The sequence below is a fragment of the Littorina saxatilis genome, linkage group LG11 (assembly GCF_037325665.1).
Source record: "Littorina saxatilis isolate snail1 linkage group LG11, US_GU_Lsax_2.0, whole genome shotgun sequence".
Taxonomy (NCBI): Eukaryota; Metazoa; Mollusca; class Gastropoda; order Littorinimorpha; family Littorinidae; genus Littorina; species Littorina saxatilis.
This window is the reverse complement of record NC_090255.1, coordinates 15409664-15436817: the sequence shown is the minus strand read 5'-3', so window position 1 is coordinate 15436817 and position 27154 is coordinate 15409664. Positions and strand designations below refer to the sequence as shown.

Sequence of the window (27154 nt, the reverse complement as noted above, 5' to 3'; positions counted from 1 at the left end):
AGAGCTGACTTCCCACTGCAGTGTTGCTAAAAGCAAGCTGAGCGGGAAGAGAAAGAGAGGAAGCAGACCCCCTCTCCTTACGGAGAGAGTGTTCGAGCGCAACCGCAGCACTACCAGAGGCAGAGAGGGAAGGCCCGAACTGGTCAGGTGCACCAAGCAAGTGCGCAGAAGAAATGGCCGCCCGGCCACCCCCCCCATCCGCAGGAGTCGCCGGAGTCGACGACGACGACGACCCCAGCCGAGCCAGGGAGGAAGGATCCCCTACCGCCGGAGGCAGAGGAGGGACCCCAGAGCGAGACGCAAACTGTTGAGAAATAAAATCAAACAATTCGGACTTCAACGAGCCCAGGGCTGAAGGCCCCGGCTCCTCCCCCCATCAGGGGACGCGAGCTGTGAACGAACGGAACCCGTCCTCGGAGGGATAGGAACATCAAACGAAGTGCTATTTGACGGATCTTCTACCCGCATAATAGGCAAATCAACGCTCTTGGCTTTACCCTTAGCTTTAGCTTTCTTCGCTGGGCTAAGAGCCTTGTCGCCTTCCAGTCTCGCACTCAGTTTAGCTTTGTTGTCGGCCATTTTAAGACCGGCGAAAAACAGTCACCCAGAACAAAAATATCTGCGTGCGTGTTCAAAACAAAGCTATCAACATTTACATTCCAAACGTAAAAAGGAAAGATCTCACCCAAAAGGTAGACGGACAGGTAGACCCCCAAGAACCGGCTAGTCTCACGGACGAGCAGGCATGTGAAGGCCAAAAGTGAGAGCGAAATTCGGACACGTCCACCGTGTGTTGTCGAAAGTCGAGAATGATTATTACGGATGCTGGCGCTCACGTAGTGCGCAGGGTGTTATGGGTAACCGAGCAAGGTCAGGCCATAGCAACGGCTATGGCGTCGCTTTTAGCTTGGTTACCACCCTACTAAGGGCAGGTAATTTGAGAGGTTTTTCGACATCTAGCATGTGGGACTAAAGTCAATGCATTCATAAGAATTGGAGTAAGAATATGTGATTAAATCCGTCAATTGACGGGTTAGTTTCACCGATGCATGTACCTTAGTGAGCACAAAGCAACAAGGCAACTGACCTGTTCCTGTTGCTGCTGTTGGTACTCTTTGGCCTTTCTCTGCAGCTCTTCTTGTTCTGGCGTTATGGCCATTTCCATTGGCTTCTGCACACACACAACAACACTGTCAGCTGCTGACTCTTCATAAACTGATGACAGTTTCTCTACTTTATGCACAGACAGACACACACACACACACACACACACACAACAACACAGTCAGCTGCAGTCTCTTCATAAACTGAGGACAGTTTACTCTACTTCAAGCACACGCAGACATACAGACATATAGACAGACACACACACAGTCTGACAGACAGACAGACACACATACAGTCTGACAGACAGACAGAAACACACACACAGAAAACAACACACAAAAACAAGATCACTTCTTTTACTTGCACCTCAAACAGAAGAACACATCAGGTTTTTAACTTACATCAGGTGCTTTTTCCTCTGTCTTCTCTTCCTCGTCCTCTTCTCCTTCCTCCTTTTCCTTGTCCTCCTCCTTCTTGGGAGGTGGTGCAGCTTCTTCCTTCTCCTTCTTCTCCTTTTCTGGTCTGTCAAAACATACAGCAATGCAGCCTCTGTGTTAACAGCAAATGTCCAGTATTTTAACGTTTAAGATGACCGTACTTTGTTGTATGTAGGCTTCTTGGAAAATGAATTGTTCATTAATATCTGACACAATAATAAGAGTTATCATGTTTGCAGTGTAGTGATAGGGTAGGATATTTTGACCAGAACAAGTATTACACGCCGAGTTGAAGACGATATTATACTACGTTGAAAACATGATAGCATTTATATTGTAATTCTGACCCAGGTATAGGGTTATAAACTTGTAAAATGTAAGCTTTTACTTGGATGCGGCTTTTTTTCTGACGAGAGCAGACCATCTTTCTTTGTGCATGTTTATTGCACATACACACTTCTCTGCTCTCTCGCTGCCGAACAATGAAGCGGAATTTGTACTCAACACAAGGTCAAATTTGAGGTTTTTCGCCTGTTAAAAAACAATACCAAACTGTCGATGGGAAAGAGCAAAAAACGTTATCTTTTTGTGATTTGTTCCTCCATTTTGACTGACTGAAAGTCCTGTGTCAAGTGAGGTAAACACGCATGCGCATATCTCACAGATTTGTCAATGCGGTGATGGGCCTTGCACTCAAAACTTTTTCAGTTCAGGGATTTTGCTGTGTACAAGGGCATAAATTGTATTACTATGTCATGTTTCATCGGAAATAAGCAAATTAGGGTATTTTATAATCATCTTTAGCATTGACAAGAAGAATTGCATGTCTTTAATTTAATGATAGTGGTGAAAAGACCGCCTGTTCGTGTTCAGCAAAACCATGTGCAGTTTTGTTCAGGTTTGTTCTTGTAAATATAAACGATATTGAACGACTTACGTGGCAAAACAGAATAATCACCGAAATAGGGCTGTGTAATCCAATCACAACACCCAAATTCCCGTGTCTATCAGAATAGTAATATCATCAAATCAATAAAACCCAACAGACTTTCATATAATGCATTAAAGCAAATATGAAAACAAACAAAGCAGGCCTACAAAATAAAACCACAACATGAATTTCTTTTTATAGAGATACGCAAGAACTGTGCTGAAATGCAACTTGTAAGAGAGGCACACTCACGTTTTCTCAGCAGGGACATTTTCAGACGTGGTTCGACTTCTCATCTCTTCCTCCTTCTCCGGCAGTTGATCCAGAATGGTAAGGTCAAGGTCAGTGCCTCCTTCCATCAGGATCACTCCTGAAGAGCCAACGCATCTCCACACATGAATGAATCTACTCAAGTAACAAATCCAAAACAGATACATCACTAACGTTCCAAACTCAAGTATAAAAAAAGGTTAGTAGTCAGAATGTTTATTCACTGACAAAAGAAAAGATTCACTAATACTGAATTGAACATGTGAATGTTCTACTTTTTCCACTCAGCTCCTCCACGACCAGTAGCTTTGGTAGTGTAATGACCCATGACTGACCTGCGTCCAGGATTTTGAGGATGTCGTCGTACTTGTCCACATCCAGGGCCAGGTTGTCAAGGCGACCCGTGTCTCTCAGCTCCGTGAAGACGGCCAGACGCTTCTGCAGCGACGTCTTCAGCTCCTCCTGGCGCTTGGCGTACTCCTCAGGGTGGAACTTGGATTTAAACCTGTATCAGTGGAAAGACAACAGATATGAGGGATTAGTTCCTCTTCTGCGGTAAATTCGCTAGACAATAAAGAACCCATTTTGAGGTGATGCCGTTACTAAAGACGGTTCACTTGAACGATCTGTACAGCAGGTTCAAACATTAACAGAAAGATGAAGACAGTACACAGACACACATTGGGAACACATAAATCATTAAATGTTCATGTATATATATGGTCAGGAATCTGTCAAGGTGTCCAAATGCAAAAATCCTGTTCTGGATACTTTTATTACTTTGTATTTTATTCTGTTTTTAAATTGGTTTGGTTTTTTTTTTGCTTAACGCCCAGCCGACCACGAAGGGCCATATCAGGGCGGTGCTGCTTTGACATATAACGTGCGCCACACACAAGACAGAAGTCGCAGCACAGGCTTCATGTCTCACCCAGTCACATTATTCTGACACCGGACCAACCAGTCCTAGCACTAACCCCATAATGCCAGACGACAGGCGGAGCAGCCACTAGATTGCCAATTTTAAAGTCTTAGGTATGACCCGGCCGGGGTTCGAACCCACGACCTCCCGATCACGGGGCGGACGCCTTACCACTAGGCCAACCGTGCCGGTCTGTTTTTAAATGACTACAATATAAACAATACAGTTATGAAGTATTCCTCATGCAGGTTCTATGCATACCAAATTTATGTCTGTCAGTCGTCTGGATGCTGAGAAAATTAACTTTGTTCAAGAAAAAAAAGCACCTTTTTGGGCACACAAGGCGTTACGCGAAACGCATGGTACATTGGGCATTGAATAACCAAGTTACTGATAAGGGTATCATCTCAATCTAATTTTTAATAGGTCCAGAAATGGATGGAGAAACATATGTTAGATTAATGAAAGTTTGATCTGAACATAGGTTTTGGATTTTGAACGTTCTTTTTTAGCTGGTCAGTACGTTACATTTGGTGTAAATAATCATGAAAAAAGGGAAACTATCTTATAAAAATGTTTCTGGTCAAACTTACTTGAAAATCATTGCAGAGGAAAGTCATTAGGTAGGATGATTGTATTTTTTTTATATTGAGCGAAAAAGTTGTGTTTGATGTAATTTAATTGTACTTCTAAGTTAAAAATATGCGTTTGGTGTAAATGAAATTGTATCTACTTGCCCAAACAAGTTTTGTCACAGTCTTTAAATAATGCCATAATACACAAAAGTGTGTGTTTTCTTATACCTCAGACACCTGGTAGTTAAACTATGGTCACAGGATTCCTAGTGCTTGCACCTGTTGGCTTGTAGAGAGACTTAAGTGAGGCCATCTGACAAGGGTGTAAATGTAACGTACATACTGAGAATACTTGAAAATGACAATGAATTTGTTTTAGAGACAGAAGATAACTTATCAGTGCTTAAGAACAACCAGCAAGACCAAACCTTTGTTTCAACATGAAAACAAGCACACTGAATGACCAAATTTACCTCAGAAGGACCACTGTTGGGACATTTTGGTGTAAATGTAACATACATCACCTTGTTTTTTTACTGAGACCATATGCAGCACATAATAATGCTAAAAACAGCACACAACAGTCTGTTGAGGGTTTATGAGCTAAATAAAAGATAAATTACCCTTCAAATGGACCTGCAGATCTTCGGAGCCTTCTGTATGTTACTTTACACCATCCTTTTGTGTAAAGATGTACACACAACCAAAAAGGCACAACCATTAATTTAACCCTTTATTTTGACTTGAGACAGGTAGCTTAGAACAAACAAGTTAGAAATACTGTTTAACTGATGTGAGCATAGCCCATTAAATGTAAATTCAGTACCTTGTACTTGCTGTTTGGTGTAAAGTAACGTACAGATCATAGGTAAAATTAACATTTGGTACCGTAGTGGAGTACCAACCTGACTATTCTATCGTGAAAAGGATTTGTTATGATTTCTTGTTTGTAACTCAAAAACCTTCAGACCAAAATAGTGTAAAAATATTTAAAGAGGGTGATTTGATAATAATTTCTACACCGGTGACCGTACTTTTTTCAAATTAAGTAATAACCTGATGATTGAGGTTAAGGTTTGCAAAACAAATGACATGAAAATTTACTGGAACCTTTTCTGCACTTCCATAGAGAATTTCATTGTTTTAAAAACAGTGTAAATAGGTAAATGTTGAATTGTAACTTTGATTCTGGGCTTTGGTGTAAAGTAACTAACGGATAAATGATTTTGCTTATATTGAGACAGGAGAAACTTTTTTCAAGTGTTGCTTTAGTACAGATCAACTCTACATTCAGCCATCAAGCCATTGGATAGTGAAACAGTTGCCTAAAGCTGAACCTAAGAAAATGACAGCACCTTGAAATTATGTTATGGTGTAAATGTAACATACAGTCATTTGTGCTTTATCTGCAAATATTTGATAAACCGAACACTTGACTGGAAAATAAAATGCTGCAATTGAAGGACAGGAATACCGAGATGTTTATTCATGTAAATTTAAGGAGGTTTAAAAAAGTCTAAAAAATGTAACACTTTTTGGACTCCTTGACAGATTCTTGGCCATATACATTCCAGGAAGGGGAAAATACACAGAACTGACTGAACAAGAAACTTGTGATACAATTGTATCCCATTCAACAACACAAATACATACTGTCCAAAAAAGAAGCTTGAACACAGAAAGACAGTATGCAAATATCTAAATATAAATTAGAATCATAGTTTGAAAAGGATGCTGCCTGCCCTAGCCACAGAAGTAAAGGGACAAGAATTAAGGTCTGAATCTGATGACATTGACAGCTGAAAAACTGAAAACAGAATACCTTGCAAGTGCACCATCAAATATATGTACATGGAATGTTGCATTGCTGGACTGTCCCTAACGGAGTGGTGAGGATGGGAGTAGTGGTGATTACAGGGAACCAAGAGTGACAAGAAAGTTTTATTTTAACAAACGCCACACAGTCACACTCTTTCCACAACAGTGAAAACTTGGTCACTTTTTTTGTGGTCACAATTTCACTGATGCTTTGGAAACAGTTTCTTTACAAATTACATCCCTTGATTATAACACATTTTCATATACCCTAAAATAAATCATATGGTCTTTCTTCTTCACAAACATGACAAGCACAGAACAATGAAAACAAACAAACAAACAAACAAATAAATCTTACTGAGCAAATACACACACACAGATTGACAGAACCAAATCAAATGAAAAGCTCTGCAAATTTCTGCTTGAAAGCCATTCATACTTGATTGAACAACTCCACTCAAAGAAATAATAGAACTAAAACAAATGGTACTGATTCAGAACAATACACACAAGAAAGTGAATTAAAAAGACAAGCAGGAAAATCAAACACACATATTTACAAAAACTTGAACCCGAATCCGAAGTGACCGTAGCTCTGATACCTACCACTTGGAGCGACGAGCACTGTCCATGGCTTTTTGAGCTGTCACGATCACTCTTCACACATATACAGCCCTAACAGAAACCTAGGACTTTGCAAATCTATCACTGCTTTGTGCGCAGGCCCCTACATCTAAATCCCTCGTTGAGTGAACGCTGGCAATTTAGGAGCACCCTCTCAGAGTACCACACACAGAGAGGCCGCGTTCACAACCAAATAAAACATAGAGGAATATCGTCCAAGTGATATATTCGATGATATTTGGCATCAGAAGCACCAGCTCTGAAGGAAGAAATTCATTGTTAAGCATACAAACTTCCTACAACAATTCCTAGTTTGAAGGAGATGCAATTTGTAAAAAAAATAAAATAAATAATGATAATAAAATAAATAAAATGTGAAGAAACAAACAAAAATCAATAATAAGACAGGTACATGACTGTTCCTCATTAAAAAAAAAAAGAAAGTTACCAAAGCATCTCCATAAAACAGTAATTTACCAAATTTAAATTTATATAAAACAAATGCACCATGCCTTTTCCTAAACTTTCATCCACTGCAACTTTTGATTCCTCTGGCACAGAAATAAAATATCCACTCCTACAATCTAAGTTTGTTGGTTAATGAACTACAAATGCATCATGAGATCCATTGCATGTTCCCTTCCCCAGCCTCCAAGCACGACAGAGGTACCTGTGACAAAAGGACACCCTTGGTACCAATTAAAAGTCCCCACATAGCAGGTGGCATGTCATGACAGGTATATTTTGTGTAAAGACAACAGATAAAGGGGTGACTTTTCGTGGGAAGGGTGTCCCATCACATGTACCAGTGTAGTTTGCCTGTTATTCCTTCCCACGCCATTCTCTCCCTCCCCCCAGCAGCAAGGCACCACACCCCCGCGTCTCTCACCATTCCTCCTCCTTGTGTGCCAGGAAGAACTCTGAGATCTGCTGGCGCTTGAAGTCCTGTTTGTACTCGTTGTACTTCTTGATGGCGTCCTCCTCCCCAATGGTGTCGTCTTGCTGGGTCAGGAACTGCTTGAACGTCAGCATGGGCGGCTGCGTTGGGTAGTCAGGGTCATTTCTGCCAACGCAATGTCCTGTCTTTGTGCTTTTGTACAAATCTCAAACTTATGCCTGTCTTTGACTGTTTGGCCAGGTTAGTGGATTAGTTAGCACTGGAATTTTCACTTGTCTGACTGACTACTGGGAAGTTAATGCCCAGAGATACTAGTAATCTATGGAGTACACTTAAAATTTTCAGACCCAAGTTCAGGTTTCTCTGTTGTCTCTGTTTTGTGGGTAGGGTGATCAGAATATACATACAATGATTTTTTTTTATCATCCAGATTCACGCTAGCAAATTTGGGCTGTAAGATTCTAAAAAATCGGAGAAAACAAGGTTCTGAAAGGCAGGAGTCTTAAATAGACGGTCTTATGCTTTAACATAGGGGTAAAATAGTCTTACCTATTGGGCCCGCCTACAGTGACAGTGAAGTCTCGGTGAGGCGGAAGGTTGCCCATGTCAGGGGTGGCACCGTGACCCCAGGGGTGACGACCGTGCTCTCCAGCCCCACCCATCATCTGACCTGGCCCGCCTCCTCGGCCACTGTAGGGCATGTCGTAGTGTGGATACGCATCGTCCCTTCATTAACAAAAAATCAAACTTGTTAAAGTGTAGCTCAGATTGACAAATTCAGTCTTCTTGAAATGAATAACAAAGATCTGCTGTCCACAGCATTCTATTGTTTCTACGATAATTTATTAAAATCTGAAACTAGGTTATCTATATGATCTGCAGTCCATGTATTGGCAGTTTCCAGAATGTGTATCTCAGATCAGCAAAAGCGGAGCATGTCTGCTATCCAGACTAACAAGTAACATTTCTACTGAAGACATGCTGCACACATTTCAGTCTTTGAGATCTATACCTTGACTTTTCCATGATTCCTGGAGCCTCCATCTATCTATCTACTTTACTGTAACCTGATAAGTGTGAGAGCAAGAGAGAGAACAGAGAGAAAGAGTGATTTGTGTGTGTGTGACTGTGATGAGTAGTTTGAGTATGCATGCTCACACAGGCATGTTTTTTCTCTTTCAAGGTTTTCCTGTCATCAGACAGTTACCCTTGTACAAGGTGAAATAAAGACAACTTCTACAAGAGAACCCACAGAATTTTGCACAGTTCAATACATTGTAGTTTGTACAGCTTTGCTCCTCACCAGATATTTATTCCTCACTCACCAGTCTCTCCGCATTCGTTTGACCTGGTGACCCATATCTTGCCGTGGAGGACTGAATCTCTCGCGGCGGCGGTTCTCGTACTGATCCCGGCCTCCATACATATCGCGGCGATCTCTGTTGTTGCGGCTGTTGTTCCAAATTTCCCGAGAGCGAACACTTTGCCGATTACTAAGGAGGAGAAAGAAGGGATGAAATGGCTAACAGGCATTATGCAATCCAAGCACTGTTGGGTGGATGGAGGGTTAGAGGAGATAAACTAAAGGTTGGTGGGTGGATGGGGATTCAAAACAAAAAGTGGGGTGTGAGAGGCAATGAATGTTTTATGGGGAAGACAATAAGCATCAAACACTTTCTGCAAATAATCAACTTGAAATTGAACAAAATATGAAACCAGACAACAAGGGAAGTCAGAACTCAAATTCAGAATAACAACAAAAATGTGAAAACTCCATAAAAGTTAAAACTCCTTCCAGTCATGCTAGAATGGATATGTAACAATAACACAGAGAAGGCACAGTGGTCCTGCTTACAGATCTTAACAAATTACACATACAATGTACTCTGCTACTCAATGTTGGACTATGCATCTCCCCCGAAATCGGCGTATGCTGCCTGAATGGCGGGGTAAAAACGGTCATACACGTAAAATTCCACTCGTGCTAAAATCATGAGTGAACGTGGGAGTCTAAGCCCATGAACGAAGAAGAAGAAGAAGAAGAAGGACTATGCATCAAATCAGGCAGGGTGTTGACGTAAGATTTTTTGCGTATGTGCCGCATTCCAAAACTTGCAGACGCCTTTTTTTAATGTTACATGTATGAATATACGCAAAAACAATGCGCCTCTTTTCCTCCACTGCTTATCCTGCATGAAAAAAACATGACCTTGGCTATCAGACATTTTGAGTACTCAGCTGCTGTTCTGTGATTATTGCATCTCTGTCAATGAAAACAACTCTTTCACAAAAGGCTGTTTGAACATGCAAGAGCCAGTATGAACATATTGCTCTGTGATGCATTTTATCTCCATCATTGCATGACTCTTGCACAGGATTTTTTAAAAGCCAGTGCGACCCCCAAGGCCAAGGTCATTTGCACTTCCAGATAATGGAGGACATGAATTTCTTTTTCCTTTAATTTTAAAGTCAATAGTCATCAAACTCATTTCAGAACATCTGTCCCCTGTAACACCATGCACAGTAATGCCTCTCTGGTTGTAAACATCACTTGTGCAGCGACACAAAATTATTAAAGGGATCACAATAAGTAGATTTATGACAATTGACACTGACAGAAGCACATTCGCACAGCAACATATTTTGGTAGTGTACAGTTTAAATATATTAATCTTTAAAACTTGGAAGTCTTCCACATCACAGCAAGCACTTTTTTCTGTTCTTCTTTTTTGCTTGGCACTGGCACTTTGGACCAATCCAGACTACACATTCTTTGTGGCTCAAAGCAAACTCAAAAATACTCACTAGTTGCCTCTCATACCCCTTCTGAAACCCACAGAACAGAGGATCAATATCAGTGTCAAAGTCATGCACACCAACATACATATTATCAGCTGAGAAGGATTAGGTTAGTTTGAAGTTATTCATACTGCATAATTACCTTTGGACAAAAACGAGTTGGACAAGGTCTTTAGACCGAATGAATCTATTCTAAAAGACATGTAAGGAAGTATTAAAAATCTGCTGAACCTTAGTGCTTCAAACGAGCATCAAACCAAAGAATGATATTTAGCGCTCGACAGATAATCACAGCAAGTCGGTCTTCGGGCAACATCTCACCGATCTTCCCAAGAGTCTCTGTGGCCGCGCTCTTCTCTTCTGTCATAGTCATTGCGTTCTCGTCTGAACTTGTCCCGCCCTTTTCTTCTGTCGTAGTCATCATCACTGTCTGCCATGCTCAGTCTGTAAAAGGAAGAAATGCCAAAAGTCAACATAGCACTGATAATGAGATACATTACAGTCATTACTGTCTGCCATGCTTCGTGACTGTCTCAGTCTGTAAAAGGAAGTATGTATACATGTGTGTTTTTAACTAAGTGCGTGATACACGTGCAAGACTGTTTCTGTGCAGTGGCATGGGTGGGAGCCCAAAATGTTGCCAGGACTGAACATATTGTAAGACCGGGGTCCAGGGGCAGCGCCCTTGCTGGGGGGTCTAGGGGGCAGTGCCCCCCAGCCAAAAACAAATTTTAGCATTTTAGGTGGCCTCTCCTGACTCTAAATCTAAGAACAAACAAGCTTTTTAGAGATGCATTATATGAACAATCTTGTACACTTGAAGGTATTTGTAACCACCCAGCCGAAAATGAATTTTAGCATTTCAGGGAGGCTTTAGGTGGCTTCTCCTGACTCTAAATCTAAGAACAAACAAGCTTTTTGGAGACACATAATATGAACAATCTTGTAAACTTGAAGGTATTTGTAACCACCCAGCTGAAAATGAATTTTTGCATTTCAAGAGGTCAAGAGGTGCTATCTCTCCTGCCTTTAAAATTGAAAACAGCCTTTTTTTTACGGGGGGGGGGGGGGGGGGGGGGGAGATGCACAAAATCAAAAACATCTATACTTGAAGGTTGCATCACTCTTGCTAGGGGGGTCAACAAGATGCCAAGTTCCCCAGTATGACATGACATCCCTGATGCTACTTGTACTGTGACCTTGGCACCTTTTCAGAACCCTCTCTCTCTCTCTGAAAGGTTGCTGACCTGGCAAATCAATCACTGATTCACGTGTTAAAAAAAAGGAATACAAAAAAAAGTTACCAAAATTCTTCCTGGGACGGAAATCCGTCTGAGAGTGAGACGGAAAAACTCCCACCCCTGCAGTGGGAGGTTTGCGTGTGTGTGTAGGTCACTAGGTGATATCGGACATTGACAATGAGGAAATATACGTGCCAGTGTTTCTGGACAGTGGGATGTTTACCAAATACTCAAATAGGGTGAGGCAATATATCATATTATCAATACACCGGAACACCTATTTTTAAAGTTAAGTTTAACTTTAACCATCAAATTAAATTAGTTAAAAGTAGGGGTTGCACCTTTTAGTTTTACAACATAGAGGCTTATTCTTATAGTTTTAGTGAAATTAGTCCCGAAAATATGGTAACTTAAAAATCGGAGTGACACACACACAAAAAGAACAAAACTTACACTGCACACACACAAAATTGAAAGAAAAGAGAAGCAGATAGACTCATGAGATTGACAATCACCACCAAAAGTATGTGTTGATGACTGATCAAAAATCTGTCTGCCCTGTCAGTGTCACAACAAAGACAAAGTGCAAAACTTGGTGAAATCAATTAATTGAATACATTTTATTTAAAAAACAAAGCAAAAGTTTGTTACTTGCAGAATCCATTGTCCATTAAATTAAAATTCAGCATTTAATGGGGTTCAGCATTATTACTATTCACAGTATTAGTATTATGCTATACTATAGAGTATATATATGGCCCAAAGTCAGAATAGGTGTCCATTTTTGTGACATACAAAATCAATTTTAAAAATGAACATTTTCTTTGTTTTGAAAATAGAGATGTATTTTAGAGCATAAATACGCAAGGAACAGCTATGATTTAAGAAAACTCATGTTTGATCACTTCACAGATTCAGGTTTAAAAGTTTGCAGGAGTTCATAACTTCACACCGTCACAAAATTTAGACTTGTTAAATCATTGTTGCTACATGTATTGGGTCTGTTTTAGACATCTGAGCAAATTGCTACAGCAAATTACTTTGCATTTCAAGCAAGTTAAACTTGTTTTGGCCACGCATGATGCAGATGTGAACTCCATTAATGGGAAGTTCATAACTTCACATAATTTACTTTTATTGGTATAATAAATTTAATTTATACAGGCAGGAAACAATTTGTTTTGTTTTTTAATCTGAAAAAGGTGAGCTGGAACATGAAGGTAATTTTTGAAGATGAAGTGTGGAGAAGATTTTTTGGTTATCTGTATTATTTATAGAAATTAATATTGTCACAATTTTTTCACAGCAAATATTGGCATAAGTTATCATTAAATCTACAATTTTGCTGTTTTTGTGCAAAATGTGCTTGAAAAGTACCATCAAAAGGATTTCAATACACCAAAATGTTTGTCTGACTCAGAGAGTTGGCAGAAACTGAAAGTTTTTTTAGAATGTCCTAGGAGTTCATAACTTCACACCGTGACATCACAAACTATGGCTAATTCAAACCAAAGTAAGAAAGTGCATATGTCATCTTATTTTCTCTCCAGCTACTCTTTGTAATCAACATACAACTAAGTAATAAAAGTAAAACATTTGTGAAAACAAACGATAACAAAAATCATAAAATGTGAGCGTGCGCATAACTTCACAAGAATTTTTGTTATGTTGGTCTCTAGTACAGTTACTGTATAATATATTTGCAAAACAATGACAAACTGAGAACACAGAGTTATAGTATAGGCTAAAGCTGCACTTATATTACAAAATCAGATTTTAATTGCCAAAATAAAACAAATTGTTTGAAACTTGTGAAAGTTCATAACTTCACATCAATCACACATTTATACTAAAATAACTAACTAAAGTCTCTTGCAAATAATTCTAAACAAGGTTTTGTTACTTAATGATTTACTTAACCAAACTCAGTCATGAAAACTGTTACCGAAATCATTATTTAGTTAGTGTTTATGTCAGCTGACTGTGTGTTCATAACTTCACATCATTTATTTAACTGAAAAGCTACGTACTAAAATCTGCTGGTAAATTAAAATAAAAATGACATCAAACTGTAACAGCCTACTCTGGAGAAGAGCAGCACATCATTTGAGGTAGTGATTTAGTGTAGTAAATTAATTATTGTGTATAAATCATACTCATGGCATGTGTTCATAACTTCACACCGTGGGGCTGAGGGTCAGTTGATGTGAAGTTATGTACACCGTGCAGTCAACCCAGATTCATGCTGGAATTATCAAAATGTAATTTTGAGGGTTGATATTCAGAAAACTTCTTACAAAATGTCCAGATAAAGTCAAATGTACTCTTTTGCTATTAACAAGGCATTATTTTAAACACGCCCTTGAAAAATGAGCTTGAGTTATGTGAAGTTATGAACTTCATGACAAAACGGCTAAGTACTTCAGAAAGAAACAGTCAGCAGCCAGTAGATTCTTTTTGTGATGAAAATCATGGTACAGTGTAATTTGGAAACTGAAAATAGTCATTTTACATATATTTTGGGTTTTGACATGAGTTAGTAACTCTCACATAAAAATAGTGCGCAAGACACAGAGAAAATGGCTAACTAAAGCATACTGCTTGACTTTAGTGACAAAAATTGCTTAGTATCTAAATCTAATGTACTTTTATATGCAAAATTGCTGTTCCACTACAACCTTAACTTTCATGGCTAGCATTTAAGGACAAAAAACACTCTCAGTGGAGATAGTAGGAAAGTTCATAACTTTCTCACAAGAATTTTTTATTTCTCAATTACTCAAACACCAATGAATGAACTTGATGCAAACTTTCAGTGTGACTGCTGCTAGTGGATCCAAATGCATTACAAAGCTAGGTGTTCCCCAACCAGTCAATTTACTCTTTTTATAAGGCAAAAGGTTGGAAAGTTCATAACTCTTTTTTCACAAGAAAATCTGCACGTAAACTTCAAACTACTTTTGAACATGCAAAAACAAGTCAAACAACCCTTTTTATGTTTTATACCTCTGCAAAACATACTGTAAAATACTTTTTTACAAAAATATATCAGGTTTCAATCTTTAATTATTATTTAGAGCTGATCAGTGAACAAAAATGAAGTCTTACGGAAATAGTTATGAACTTTCTGTGAAATTTTGTCTCCCCATTTTCTGCAGGCTCACTGACAAAATTCAAAAACTTTGCTTTGTCAAAGGTACATTTGAGTTTTACTGGCTCAGTGAAAAGTCATTCATGACATTCTGTCCCATAAATATGACAGAGTAGACCATGTTTCAATATGCTGTAAGGTCATGTCACAAAAAATGGCCAAAATGTAGTGCTGCTGACTTCAGATAATGGCGACATTTTCATTAAAAACAACAACTGAGCACACAATGTTTCTCTAGGTGTGTACTTCATACTTTTTTTTACAAGTCTCATTAATCTTTACAAGGATTTTATTTTTCTTTGATGTACAAATCAGGTTAGAGCCAAGGTTGCACAGCTATTTCAGCTGTGGACACCATTTCAGACTTAAGGCCATATATTACTAGTAATAGTAAAGGCGCGAATAGTAAATACCACTAAATCAGTCAAACTAAAGCGCGATCGGTTATTTTATTGATAGATCATACGAAACCACAACATATTATTATTAGCTCAAACTGCTGGCGGTGATATCCCGTTATATATAACCAACAGGACAAAAGAAAACGTAAGAGGAACTGAGCTGGGTTTGGATTTTCTGGGTCAAGCCGGTCGGATAAACTAAAGTGATTCGTACGATGTGATGCTCCCTGACGCGCTAACATTATATGTTACAAAACCGGAAGCGGTTTTAGATAAAACAGTATGCGAGAAAACTCGACGCAGGTTTAAAAGAGGTTTTGTTTGATCAGCTCTGCTTCATGAAAATATATTAGAAATTTACCTATCTGTACGGAAAGCGGAAGCTGAAAATGGCGAACTTCCGTTTAAAATAATCTTTACACCAGAATGTACCAGAATGTGCTTTAAATACCATAGTTTGTAATTCGACACAAGATAGACTGCCGAATTGCTAAAATCAAATAACGACTTACATTACGTGCTATTTTCACGATTTTCAGTTCAGCGGGCATGAGTGTGAAAAACTGCGTTAGAAGCGAGATTAAACTGTGTTTTATACGGTAGCCTCAATATTATAGTAGTTTTGTGTCTTACGTTATAATCAGGGGAGGCTACTTTCAGGACAACAAATAGCGAACACATGTTTCGGAAAGAGTACACGCATGCTTCAAAAACAACAACGACAAAATGCCGAAGATAAAAGTGTTGTGTCGAAATCCAGACGATTACTTAAGAGAAACGAAGAATGATATTCACAAAGGTACATAATACGAAATAATTCCAATTCTTGTGAAAAATAAGTGTGAGTTTTAGTTTTACGGGTTCGCACGCCAGTCTGTCTTGAGTCTGAGCACAGGCGGAAGGTATCGTTCACTGGACCACTACTATAGAAAGACTACAAGTATGAAAGTAGTGGTCCAGTGAACGATACCTTCCGCTTGTGGTCTGAGTCTCTCTCTCTCTCTCTCTCTCTCTCTCTCTCTCTCTCTCTCTCTCTCTCTCTCTCTCTCTCTCTCTCTCTCTCTCTCTCGTAGCAGTAGTAGTAGTAGTTTTTATAGTAGATTTAGTCCCTCTTTAGGGCGAGGGCCAGATGCAAAAAAGTATACCAATGCTTATTCTGTTACCCTCGTAAAATAAAGAATTGTCATTGTCATTGTCATTGTCTCTCTCTCTCTCTCTCTCTCTCTCTCTCTCTCTCTCTCTCTCTCTCTCTCTCTCTCTCTCTCTCTCTCTCTCTCTCTCTCTCTCTCTCTCTCTCTCTCTAAGCTATTTTTGTTGTTTTTGTCGATTGCTAAAAAAAATAGTAATAATGTTTTGTTTTTTGAAAACGTTAATGTGATGCTATGTATCTGAGATGCAATGATTAGGCATATAACTGTTTGCAGATTTGCGTTTGGAAGGGCATGTGAAGGGATAGATGGAGGGATGAATAGATGGATGACGGATGAATGGTTGGACAGACAGACGGATGATTAGATGGATGGATGACAGAGGGACATGAGATGGATGGAATGGATGGATGGATGGACGGAAGGATGACAGAGAGACATGGGTGAAGTGTGACAGAGAATGGATTTTGTGTTGATGCATTACTGTCCTTTTTCAAACGTTTTGCTGTTGTAAATGCCTGTTTCCACTGTCGTCATGTCGACTGTCATTACGATGATGATGATTTTTATTATGATTAATATTATTATGATTATTATTCATGAAGCATGTAATTTTGAAACTTTGTACACCCCGAATTGAAATGGGCCCAAGGCCTAATCAATAAACCATCCAGACTCCAGACAGACTCTCTCTCTCTCTCTCTCTCTCTCTCTCTCTCTCTCTCTCTCTCTCTCTCTCTCTCTCTCTCTCTCTCTCTCTCTCTCTCTCTCTCTCTCTCTCTCTCTCTCTCTCTCAAAACATCAAGGTAAGATAAGATAAGATAAATTTGCAGAATATAATGATGTCTAAGGCCGCGAGGCCTATATCTGATCTTTTGACCAGTACTATTGACTATCCTAACTTTGAGATGGCCTAGTGTAACGATCTTTTGATCGTGCCTTATTGTCTAGACTTTGTCAAGAATAATCCTCATTCCTTTTTAATTGGCAATAATAATAATAATAAATAACTTTTCTATAGCGCGAGTCCCATCAATTGGCTCCAGGCGCTTTACAAATTCATTATAGAATAAACTAGCACAAATCAACAAGCATACAAAGCATACATTTAACTGAGACATAACACCAAGATCCCAAGCACTAAGCAAAACTTAGCGTACAATGTTAAAAGTACACACACACACACACACACACACACGCACGCACGCGCACACACAAAGATACCATTGACAAATAGACCATAAAGCACATGCAGGGTAGAGAGTTCCAAAACAGAATAGAGATGTGGAGAGTCTACTCAGGCTAAGCAAAGGCTTTACGAAACAGGTATGTTTTGAGTTGTGTTTTGAAGGAGGAAAGGCTGCTGGAGTCACGGATAGAACTTGGAAGCGAGTTCCAGACGGTCGGAATCTGGTACCTAAAGGTTCTTTCACCAAAGGTCTTGGTCCTGGTTTTGGGGATGCGAAGGAGTTTTTCAGAGGAGGATCTGAGAGAACGGGATGGCTCGTAGATACTGAGGGAATGGGACAAATAGGGGGGAAGTGATTTCTCAAAACAGCGGTACCCTAACAGAGCCAGCTTGTACTCGATTCTATACTTCATAGGAAGCCAGTGAAGGGTGGTAAGTAGGGGAGTGACATGGTCTTTCTTAGACTTCTGCAGAATGAGCCTTGCAGCACTGTTCTGGACTCTCTGTAAGCGATCAAGTTCTTCAGTGGGGAGGCCGGCAAGCAATGAGTTGCAGTAGTCAAGTCGACTCGGGATCAGAGAGGAGACAAGTTGAACATTGGCTTGGAGTGTCAGGAATGATCTGACAGAGGAAATCTTGCGCAACTCAAAAAAGGCACATTTACAAACAAAACTAATGTGTTTTTGCATTGTCAGAGCAGAGTCCAGGTACACGCCTAGGTCCTTAACAGCGGTTTGGGAGACAATCTGAGTGTCGCCTATTGTCAGGGAAGTACAGTCAATCTGATTTAAAGCATGCCTTGAGCCTGACAGCATCACCTCAGTTTTTGAGTCATTCAGCTTGAGTTTATTGTCTATCATCCAGTCTTTAACTGACTCAATGCAGCGCTCAGTGTTTTTAACCACTTTTGGAAAATCACTGGGGGGAGCAGAATCCTCTATTTGGGTGTCGTCGGCATACTTGTGGTGTTCGCAGCCATGCCTCGAGATGACGTCAGATAGGTCCTGTGTGTATAGTGTAAACAGAACCGGGCCTAGAACAGAGCCCTGGGGTACTCCGTGCTTCAGGGGAACAGGGGATGATTCTTTTTGACCTATTTGTACTCTTTGAAAGCGTTCAGAGAGATATGACACGAACCACTGGAAGGCTTTGTCGGCAATTCCAAACGTGAAATAGCGGAAGTAGGAGATCACAAAGTTTTGGGAGTAAATATCGATAATAATTTATCTTGGACCCGTCATGTTAGATCGTTGTGTAAAACCATGTCGAGGAAAATATATTTGTTGAACAGAATAAAAACACTTTCTTGATCCACACTCAAGGTTATTATTTTATTATTCATACATACAAACCATCACGGATTATTGTTTGACCATCTGGGACTCAGCCAGTGCAAAACCACTGTATAGTCTACACAGACGAGCACTAAAATCAGTTCTATTAAAACAATCCAGTCTTGTTTTCGACGATTATAAAAAACTTAAGATTTTGCCCTTAACCCTTTCGCTGCCAATCAAAACTTCCTGACTGCCAGGGAATATTGGAGTTCAGGGTGTAATAATTCACAAAAAATTCTAGCTCCAAACTGGCAGTAGGTAGAAAAGTAAAACCTATGTTATTTTTAAAAGAAATTCAACCAAGAATCTGTTTTTAGTATCTAATCATGGAAATAATGCACAAGTGCAGGACGGGTATACCCGTCCTAAGGCAGTCAAGGGGTTAAAAGAAAGATTTAAATCAAATAAAGGCGTGCTCCTTCACAAAATCCTTTCCGGCCATGCACCACGTGCTTTCATTACAAAATTTAAAGCCAAACCAAGTCGAAAAGTCAACGTCCCCATTCCGCGGATAGATCTCTTTAAATCAAGTTTAGCTTATTCTGGCAGCGTTTTGTGGAATTCTCTCCCGGAATCAGTTCGAGTCCCAACAAGTCTCAATACTTTCAAAAAACACCCCATTACATTTAATGTCAAATTACGAAAAGTCACAGTGATGGAAGACTTCGTTCTGATTATTTTCATATTGATCATATCTGTCCATAAAGCATCAGTGTTTCATAACGCAAGAATGTATGTATAGCCTACAACGTGTATAGTCCTGTGAATAGTTTTTCTGCCTTTTTAGTTATTTTTTTTTTACTGTCATGCTTACCTTGTGGACTGGGTGGCCGAGTGGTAACGCACTTGCGCTCGGAAGCGAGAGGTTGCAAGTTCGACCCTGGGTCAGGGCGTTGGCAATTTTCTCCCCCCTTTCCTAACCTAGGTGGTGGGTTCAAGTGCTAGTCTTTCGGATGAGACGAAAAACCGAGGTCCCTTCGTGTACACTACATTGGGGTGTGCACGTTAAAGATCCCACGATTGACAAAAGGGTCTTTCCTGGCAAAATTGTATAGGCATAGATAAAAATGTCCACCAAAATACCCGTGTGACTTGGAATAATAGGCTGTGAAAAGTAGGATATGCGCCGAAATGGCTGCGATCTGCTGGCCGATGTGAATGCGTGATGTATTGTGTAAAAAAAATTCCATCTCACACGGCATAAATAAATCCCTGCGCCTTGAATATGTGCGCGATATAAATTGCATAAAATTTTTTTTTTTAATTTAAAAAAATCCCTGCGCTTAGAACTGTACCCACGGAATACGCGCGATATAAGCCTCATATTGATTGATTGATTGATCTTTTGTAATTGTCTTACGTTTGTATAAATATGTATTACATTACATATTCTTACTCCCAATCACATATAGCATTTGACACAGTCTGAGATGCTAGGTACTGAAAACGCTTACCCGTCTAACACTTTAAAAGGGAAGCAACCCCATCACCAAAAAAGGCTAAAATAGCCATGGTAATGAGCAGGTACCCTGAGAGTTACCTCCCATTGGTGGATACTACGTCACTTCCTACACCAACACGTGGTAATACTCATACGACTTTCAGCGTCCCAAGAGAGAGGTTGTTGAATTTTTGCGCTCCCGTGGTTGCCTTGTGTGAGTTCCTCACCGGCCGGCCGCGTTACTCGTCTTTCTCCCGTGCGGGCTCCTATTTGGTGAGCTCGTTCTTGTTTGTTTTCTACGAACTTTTGTGCTGTTTTGTGACTGATTTTTTGTCCTTTGGGACTTGTATTGTCAGTTACTGTGCGTTTTCGCCATTTTGTATTCTAGTCAGCGTGTTGACTTTGATATGTTGGTGTGTTTGCCTGTGCTTGTTTACTCTAGTAGTTTGCAAGCGTGGTTATTTGTTGTTCTTTGAACATTGTGTGTTACTGAGCTTTCTGTCCGTTCGGACGTGCGTTTTTTCAGTAATTTTTTTATTTGTGTTTCGTTTGTTGGTTTACCGTACTTTCCGGGTCAAAAGGCGCGACTTTTTTCCTCGAGTTCGACCCCTGCGTCTTGTATAACGAAGCGTCTAATCCGTGTATGAAATACGAAAAAAATCAAAGAGACCGCTTGAGTACCAGTCAAACAACTTGTGATAATGCATGTTTCAGCTACTAGGTACTGCCCTGCCTTTGATCTGGCCGCACACACAGATTTCCCCTCTGTTAAACTCGGTCACTGACCGGTCACTGACCCCGATGCAGGAAGTGTTTCCTCTCTCAGATATGACAGGGGAACCACCTATCATAGCAAAAACTGGGTCATTGACCCCTGGGAAGAAGGTCGTGTCTTTTAACAAGGCCACCCAGCTATCACAATGCCTTTGATCTGGCCCACACACAGAGCACACATATTTTCATTCAGTTAAAGTCGGTCACTGACTGGTCACTGACCCCGATGCAGGAAGTGTTTCCTCTCTCAGATATGACAGGGGAACCACCTCTCATGGCAAAAACTGGGTCATTTTGGTGCGCCCTATCGGCCCCCTGCGTCCAATGGGTGACTGGATTACAATTTTTTTTAAAAAGAAGGGGGTGCGTCTTAGATAACGAAGCGCCTTGTCACCCAGAAAGTACGGTAGTTAGCATGGCTGACTCTGATAAACGGAAAGGATAGGCCGACTTGATAGGCAATGTTTAGCCGTAGTCGTCCTCTGTCGTTAGCCGGGGGTTTCGACGAAGGCCGCAACACGTTATCGGTTACTTTTCTCCGCCTAGTGCTAGCTCTGTGCGTTCTAGCGCTACTGTTGTCTCCTCCTTTGTCGTTGGCTTTGGAGCAGGGGGCTCTTGTGTACTCTTTGTTACAGTCCCTCGTTCCCGAGATCCGCGATTTGGTGTGGAGGAGATGCAGCGCTCTGCTGTTTCGGCAGCGCCGCATTTCCGCCTGCTCTGGGGGATGTGCAGGCACTTGCTTTGCTGGTCGTGCCTTCCGGTTCCGGATTTCCGGTTCCTGCCTCAGCGGTTTCCGCCTCCTCAGGTGGACTCACAAGTAAGTCGAACTGGTCCGACGGCTCTGGTGAGGCGACTGGACGCTCCCTGCTGGGAAACAGTTCATCTGGGCAGCTTCACTACCTGCATTCTGCTGGTCGCCCAACGCCACCTTTCAGGATTGGGGTTGTTGACCAGCAGCGGCGACTCGCGGCCAGTTGACAAGTACGCCTGTTTCAGGACCAAACTTTGTTGACTGGCAGCGGCGGCCGTTTCCGGTTTCGACCGGGATAAACGGTTCCTCCCCCACTTGGGGGGGGGGGGACCATAGACTGGCCTCCGGGCTTTATGGCTTCCGGCCTCAGTCTATGCAGTCGTCGTTTCCGCTTTCGGCGGTTTTGGCGGTTGCGTTTCCGGTTTCGGCCGGAAGCATAGGTCCACCTACACACGTACACGGGAGCGGCGGTGTATGGTGGACCGCAGACTGGCCTCTGGGCTTTATGGCTTCCGGCCTCAGTCTATGCAGTTGTCGTTTCCGCTTTCGGCAGTTTCGTCGGCTGCGTTTCCGGTTTCGACCGGAAGCATAGGTCCACGGACACCCGTACGCTATGGCGGCGGTGGCCGGATGGACCGCAGACTGGCCTCCGGGCTTTATGGCTTCCGGCCTCAGTCTATGCAGTCTTCGTTTCCGCTGTAGGCGGTTTCGGCGTCTGCTTTTCCGGTTTCGACTGGAAGTATAGGTCCACCTACACACGTACGCTTTGGCGGCAGTGTCTGGATGGACCGCAGACTGGCCTCCGGGCTTTATGGCTTCCGGCCTCAGTCTATGCAGTCTTCGTTTCCGTTGTTGACGGTTTCGGCGGCTGCGTTTTCTGGTTTCGACTGGAAGTATAGGTCCACCTGCGCACGTACGCTTTGGCGTTGGTGTCTGGGGGGACCGCAGACTGGCCTTCGGGCTTTAGGGCTTCCGGCCTCAGTCTATGCAGTCTTCGTTTCCGTTTTCGGCGGTTTCGGCGGCTGCGTTTTCCGGTTTCGACTGGAGGTATACCGTATAGGTCCACCTGCACACATACGCTTTGGCGGGTGTGTCTGGATGGACCGCGGACTGGCCTTCGGGCTTTATGGCTTCCGGCCTCAGTCAGTGATCGCGCTAGGTATTTTTCAAACCGGTATGACGTCATGAGCTGGCTACAAGGCTCTCACGAAAATCGGTAAGCTTGCCAAGGCAACCAGTAAAAGACAAACAATGACTTACAATACATTAAATCAATGTCAGTGATATGCAGACGTTTTTTCTCCCCCCCCCCCCCCCCCCCCCCCCCCCCCCCCCTCAAAGCAACTGTCGCACAACTTGACAGTGACACATCAGCAGCCGCTGTGAGAGAGAGAGAGAGAGAGAGAGAGAGAGAGAGAGAGAGAGAGAGAGAGAGAGAGAGAGAGAGAGAGAGAGAGAGAGAGAGAGAGAGAGAGAGAGAGAGAGACTTCCGAAATAAAATAGGAAAGCAAATAGTAATCACGCAACTGGAAGACTTACTCACTAGTTACTTACTGTTACAGTTTCACTTTCGCCTAGTCTTTGTTGTCAAAAAGTTTTCACGCGCAGAGCCAACAGCATTTCTATGACTTAGCGATTTTGAATGGTCTTCGAGAGATGAATGTTGAAAATTTCGACAACCTCTTGTGTAACCATTTTTTTGACGTGTTTTTTTGCAGTCTTCACAAAACATGAGAAAGTTCTCCCCCTCCCCCTCTGTCCGCAACCACAGAAACTCTTTGCACCATTTTTCCTGAAATCGTTTGACAGTGGAAGATGCCGATGTTGGTTTCTTTGCCGCCGCTTGAGACTCGGGCTCTGCAGATGTACTAGGCCGTGAAGTACTTTCACTTTCAGTTCCTTCATTCAAAGGCCTTTTCTCACCTCTTGGGGGTAGAAAAGACAGTAAAGATCGTTGCTTCTTCATCGCAATCGACTCGCCTCACAATAATCAACTGTATGTAGACAAAGATCTAAGCTGGTGTGAGTACGTGATTTCCCGGTATGATGCTATGTCGGCTATAGTTAGACGCCGTCCCTTATAACAAACTGAAAGATTTTACGATGGACCGGGAACCGAAAGAAATGGCGCGAAAAGTATGATGTCTGATTTTTGACGTCATGTTTGACACCTTGACATCAAGTGTCATCAATGGAGACATAATCGCAACATTGTAGCGCTGTCACAACAAGCCATCCAAATCTCTCTCTCTCTCTCTCTCTCTCTCTCTCTCTCTCTCTCTCTCTCTCTCTCTCTCTCTCTCTCTCTCTCTCTCTCTCCCTCGTACTGACAAACGATTTTTGTAATTACTACTTTTTTTTTACCGGTCAAACCAAATAACAATCGGTACGTCTGACCGACATCCACTTTTTTTTCCGGTATTGGCGAATCTTAACCGGTAAAATACCGGAAATTACCGGTAAACGCGATCCCTGTCAGTCTATGCAGTCTTCGTTTCCGTGGTTGGCGGTTTCGGCGGCTGCTATCCGGCTTCGGCCGGGTTTGCTGTTCTTCTTCCTGGCGTTTCCGTTTGGATGTCAAAGAGGAAGCAACAGTGTCTTGCAATAGGTCCTCCTACACGCGTACGCTCCGACGTCGGTGATGGGATGGACCACAGACTGGCCTCCGGGCTTTATGGCTTCCGGCCTCAGTCTTCGCAGTTTTCGTTTCCGCATTTTGTGGTTTCGGCGACTGCGTTTTCCGGCTTTGGCGGGACACGCTGGCTCTCTTCCTGTCACTTCAGTATGGATGTCAGAGAGGGAGCAATAGCAGTCGGCTTTCGGCACTCTGTGCTTTCAGCCGGGGTAGTCGTTGCTTCATCCGGAGGGTGTTGTGATGTCGGCTCATCCAGGTCTGGTGGTCGGATGGTCGTTCTACTTACCCTTTTCCTCATAGTCAAGGGGCGAGTCAGGACGATTTCTGGGGTCATAGGTCTCAGGTTTCCGGTTTTTCCGAGCATCCTTCCGCCTCTGGTGTTATTGACTTCGGTCAGTGTTCTTCACTAGTCCATTCTGAAGTTCAGTCTGGGGTCAGAGAAGAGACACAATCGGGATTTCCGTCAAAGCTCAAGTCTTTTCTTGAAGCGGTGGCGGAGGTTACATCCTGTTATTTTCCTGAGAAAGGTTGTTTCAGAACTAGAGCGGCATCCGTTCTTGGCTGCTGCGCTTCTGTCCTTACAGGAAGCATAGGTCCCTCACCATACGACACTATGTGGTCGTTGCTGGGGTCGACTTAAGACTGGCCTCTGGGCTTTTTGGTCTCCGGCCTCAGTCATTACAGCCCTCGTTTCCGTTTTGTGCGTTTTCGTTGGTTGTATTTCCGGCTTCGTCCGGATACATTGTTCCTCTTCTTTCCGACGTTTGTCTGTGAGGGAGGAATAGCGGCTGGCCTTCGGGCGTTCGGGGTTTCCTCGGCCGGGGCAGTCGTCCCGTCACACTTCGGGTGCGGGGCTTCTGTCCGTTAGGGCCGTCGTTCTCGGACGTTCGCTTGGTTTTTCCTGACTCTCATCAGTCAGGATATAGGTCAAGTTGTTGTCCTGGTACGCGGGTTTCCGGTCTCCGGTTATCCCGTGCATCGTTTCCGCCTCTGGTGGCTGTGACTTCGGCCTTGTCTTTTGCTCGTCCGTTCTGTTATCAGTCTGTGGCTAGCGAACAGACATTTTTGGGTTTTCCGTCCAGGCTCTTGAGGCTGGGCAAAAGTTTTCCCTTTATTTTCAGGAGGGTGCATTGGCTGTTTCGGCTTCCTGTTTGGTTGCCTTTTCGGCTATGCGGACTTCTGTTCTGCGAAGGAGGAGGTTTCCTGCTTCCGGTTCGATGAGTCCTCTTCTGTGGCTTACCACTTTTAGCAAGTTTTGGCGAAGCTTTCCCATACCTGCAGTGGTATTCTTTCTGTTCATCTTCTTGTTTGAAGGCAAGTTTAGGAACAGATTCAGCTTTTGCTGGCTACGGCTACTTAGGCCTTGGCTTACTTTCGTCCTTTGCTTTCCCGTGGTTACATTTTTGGTGACGCAGGAATTGCTTCCTCTGCTGGTAGGTCAGCTTATTAGAGCCTTGGTTGTGTCAGTACTAGAACACATCCTTGTCTCTTCAGAGGAAGTAGGACGTCTTTTTGTGGGGACTGGCATCTCTTTGGAGACGATCATCAGTTGTTTTCGGCCCCTTTGATCTATTCACTGTAAGGGTGGATCAGTTGGCAGATGACGTCTTTATTTCTTCGTTCAGCCTTGGTAAGTGAACGAAGAGCGGATGTTTTTTAATCCTCTCCTCACTATCCTCATGCGGTTGGTGTCGGAGGGTTTTTTGTCCTCGCACTGCAAGTACACGGAAGGAATTCCTTGAGTTTTGTACTTAGTGTACTAGGTCCGCCAGCTCGAGCACCCGATGAGGTCTCTTCTGGTCGAATCTAGGGCTGGCCTTCGGGTATTCTGGCTTCCGGCTTCAGTCAGTGTTACAGTCTCCCGCAGTGGGGCACTGCGGTTATGAAATTAAAGGCCCCTCCTGTTTTTGGAACCGCAGGAGCTTTCTAGTTTGCTGTTAGGTAGATTTTTGGTTCCTCTTTCCTGTCATGCTCTCTTTTTCTTCATGAATTCTTTTCTTTTTTCTGCCTTCTTGCTCATTCACCTGTATTTTTTCCAAAAATCTCTTCTCTTGCCGCTTGTCTCGCGATTCATGTATAGTTTAATCTGTTAGTGTTCTGATGTAAGTCCAGCAGTAGATAGGTTAAGCCTATTTTAACATACTGGAAACTGGTAATCTTCCAGTAGGTATTAATTTAGTTTTACTAAAGCCTGCTGGGACACAAGTAATGGGTTAGTGCATTTGTAAACAGGAATCGCTTGACAAGTGGCCCCCTTCATCCCCCCCTTCCTCGTCCTGATATGGCTCTGCGTAGTCGGCTGGACGTTAAGCAACAAATAAACAAACAAACAAACAGTGTTACAGTCGTTTCAGCCACGGGCTGCTGCTTCGGTTGTGCTTCCGGCTAGCCGGAGGGGTTGTTTCGCTTCTTGACGTCTTAGTTACGTCAGGGTTTCTTAGAAACAACTACTGATCTTTCTGGTCTTTGTTGCCTTTCGCTGAGTCGGACTCTGTCTTTCTCGAGTGATCGGACTTGTTCTGGTGTTTCGTCCAAACTTAAGGTTTTCTTGAGTTGGCCTCGGAGGTTACATTCAGATTTTCTGAGGGGGCATTGTCTTTGGCAATTTAGGTTTGAGGAGTCATCCTTTGTGGCTTACCTTCTCTCTCAGTTTGGCCAGTCTTCTCCTTCCGGCAGAGGGCTGGCTCCTGTTCCAGTTTTTTCCT

General features: G+C 42.3%; 2 protein-coding genes across 2 annotated transcripts in view; one reads left to right on the top strand and one right to left on the bottom strand.

Moving 5' to 3' along the window:
- The window catches only part of LOC138979831 (serrate RNA effector molecule homolog), a 62823-nt gene extending 47242 nt beyond the window's left edge, over positions 1-15581 (bottom strand). Inside the window, exons 1-10 of the mRNA XM_070352581.1 lie at positions 15536-15581; positions 10703-10825; positions 10388-10408; positions 8908-9075; positions 8132-8308; positions 7574-7747; positions 3081-3250; positions 2728-2845; positions 1509-1629; positions 1088-1171 (exon numbers count right to left, since the gene is read on the bottom strand). Coding sequence (XP_070208682.1) covers positions 1088-1171; positions 1509-1629; positions 2728-2845; positions 3081-3250; positions 7574-7747; positions 8132-8308; positions 8908-9075; positions 10388-10408; positions 10703-10818 — 1149 coding nt within the window. The 5' untranslated portion in view covers positions 10819-10825; positions 15536-15581. The remainder of the gene's footprint in view (positions 1-1087; positions 1172-1508; positions 1630-2727; positions 2846-3080; positions 3251-7573; positions 7748-8131; positions 8309-8907; positions 9076-10387; positions 10409-10702; positions 10826-15535) is intronic.
- Positions 15582-15832: 251 nt separating this feature from the next.
- LOC138979838 (DDB1- and CUL4-associated factor 13-like) overlaps positions 15833-27154 on the top strand; it is a 32307-nt gene continuing 20985 nt past the window's right edge. Inside the window, exon 1 of the mRNA XM_070352588.1 lies at positions 15833-15973. Coding sequence (XP_070208689.1) covers positions 15901-15973 — 73 coding nt within the window. The 5' untranslated portion in view covers positions 15833-15900. The remainder of the gene's footprint in view (positions 15974-27154) is intronic.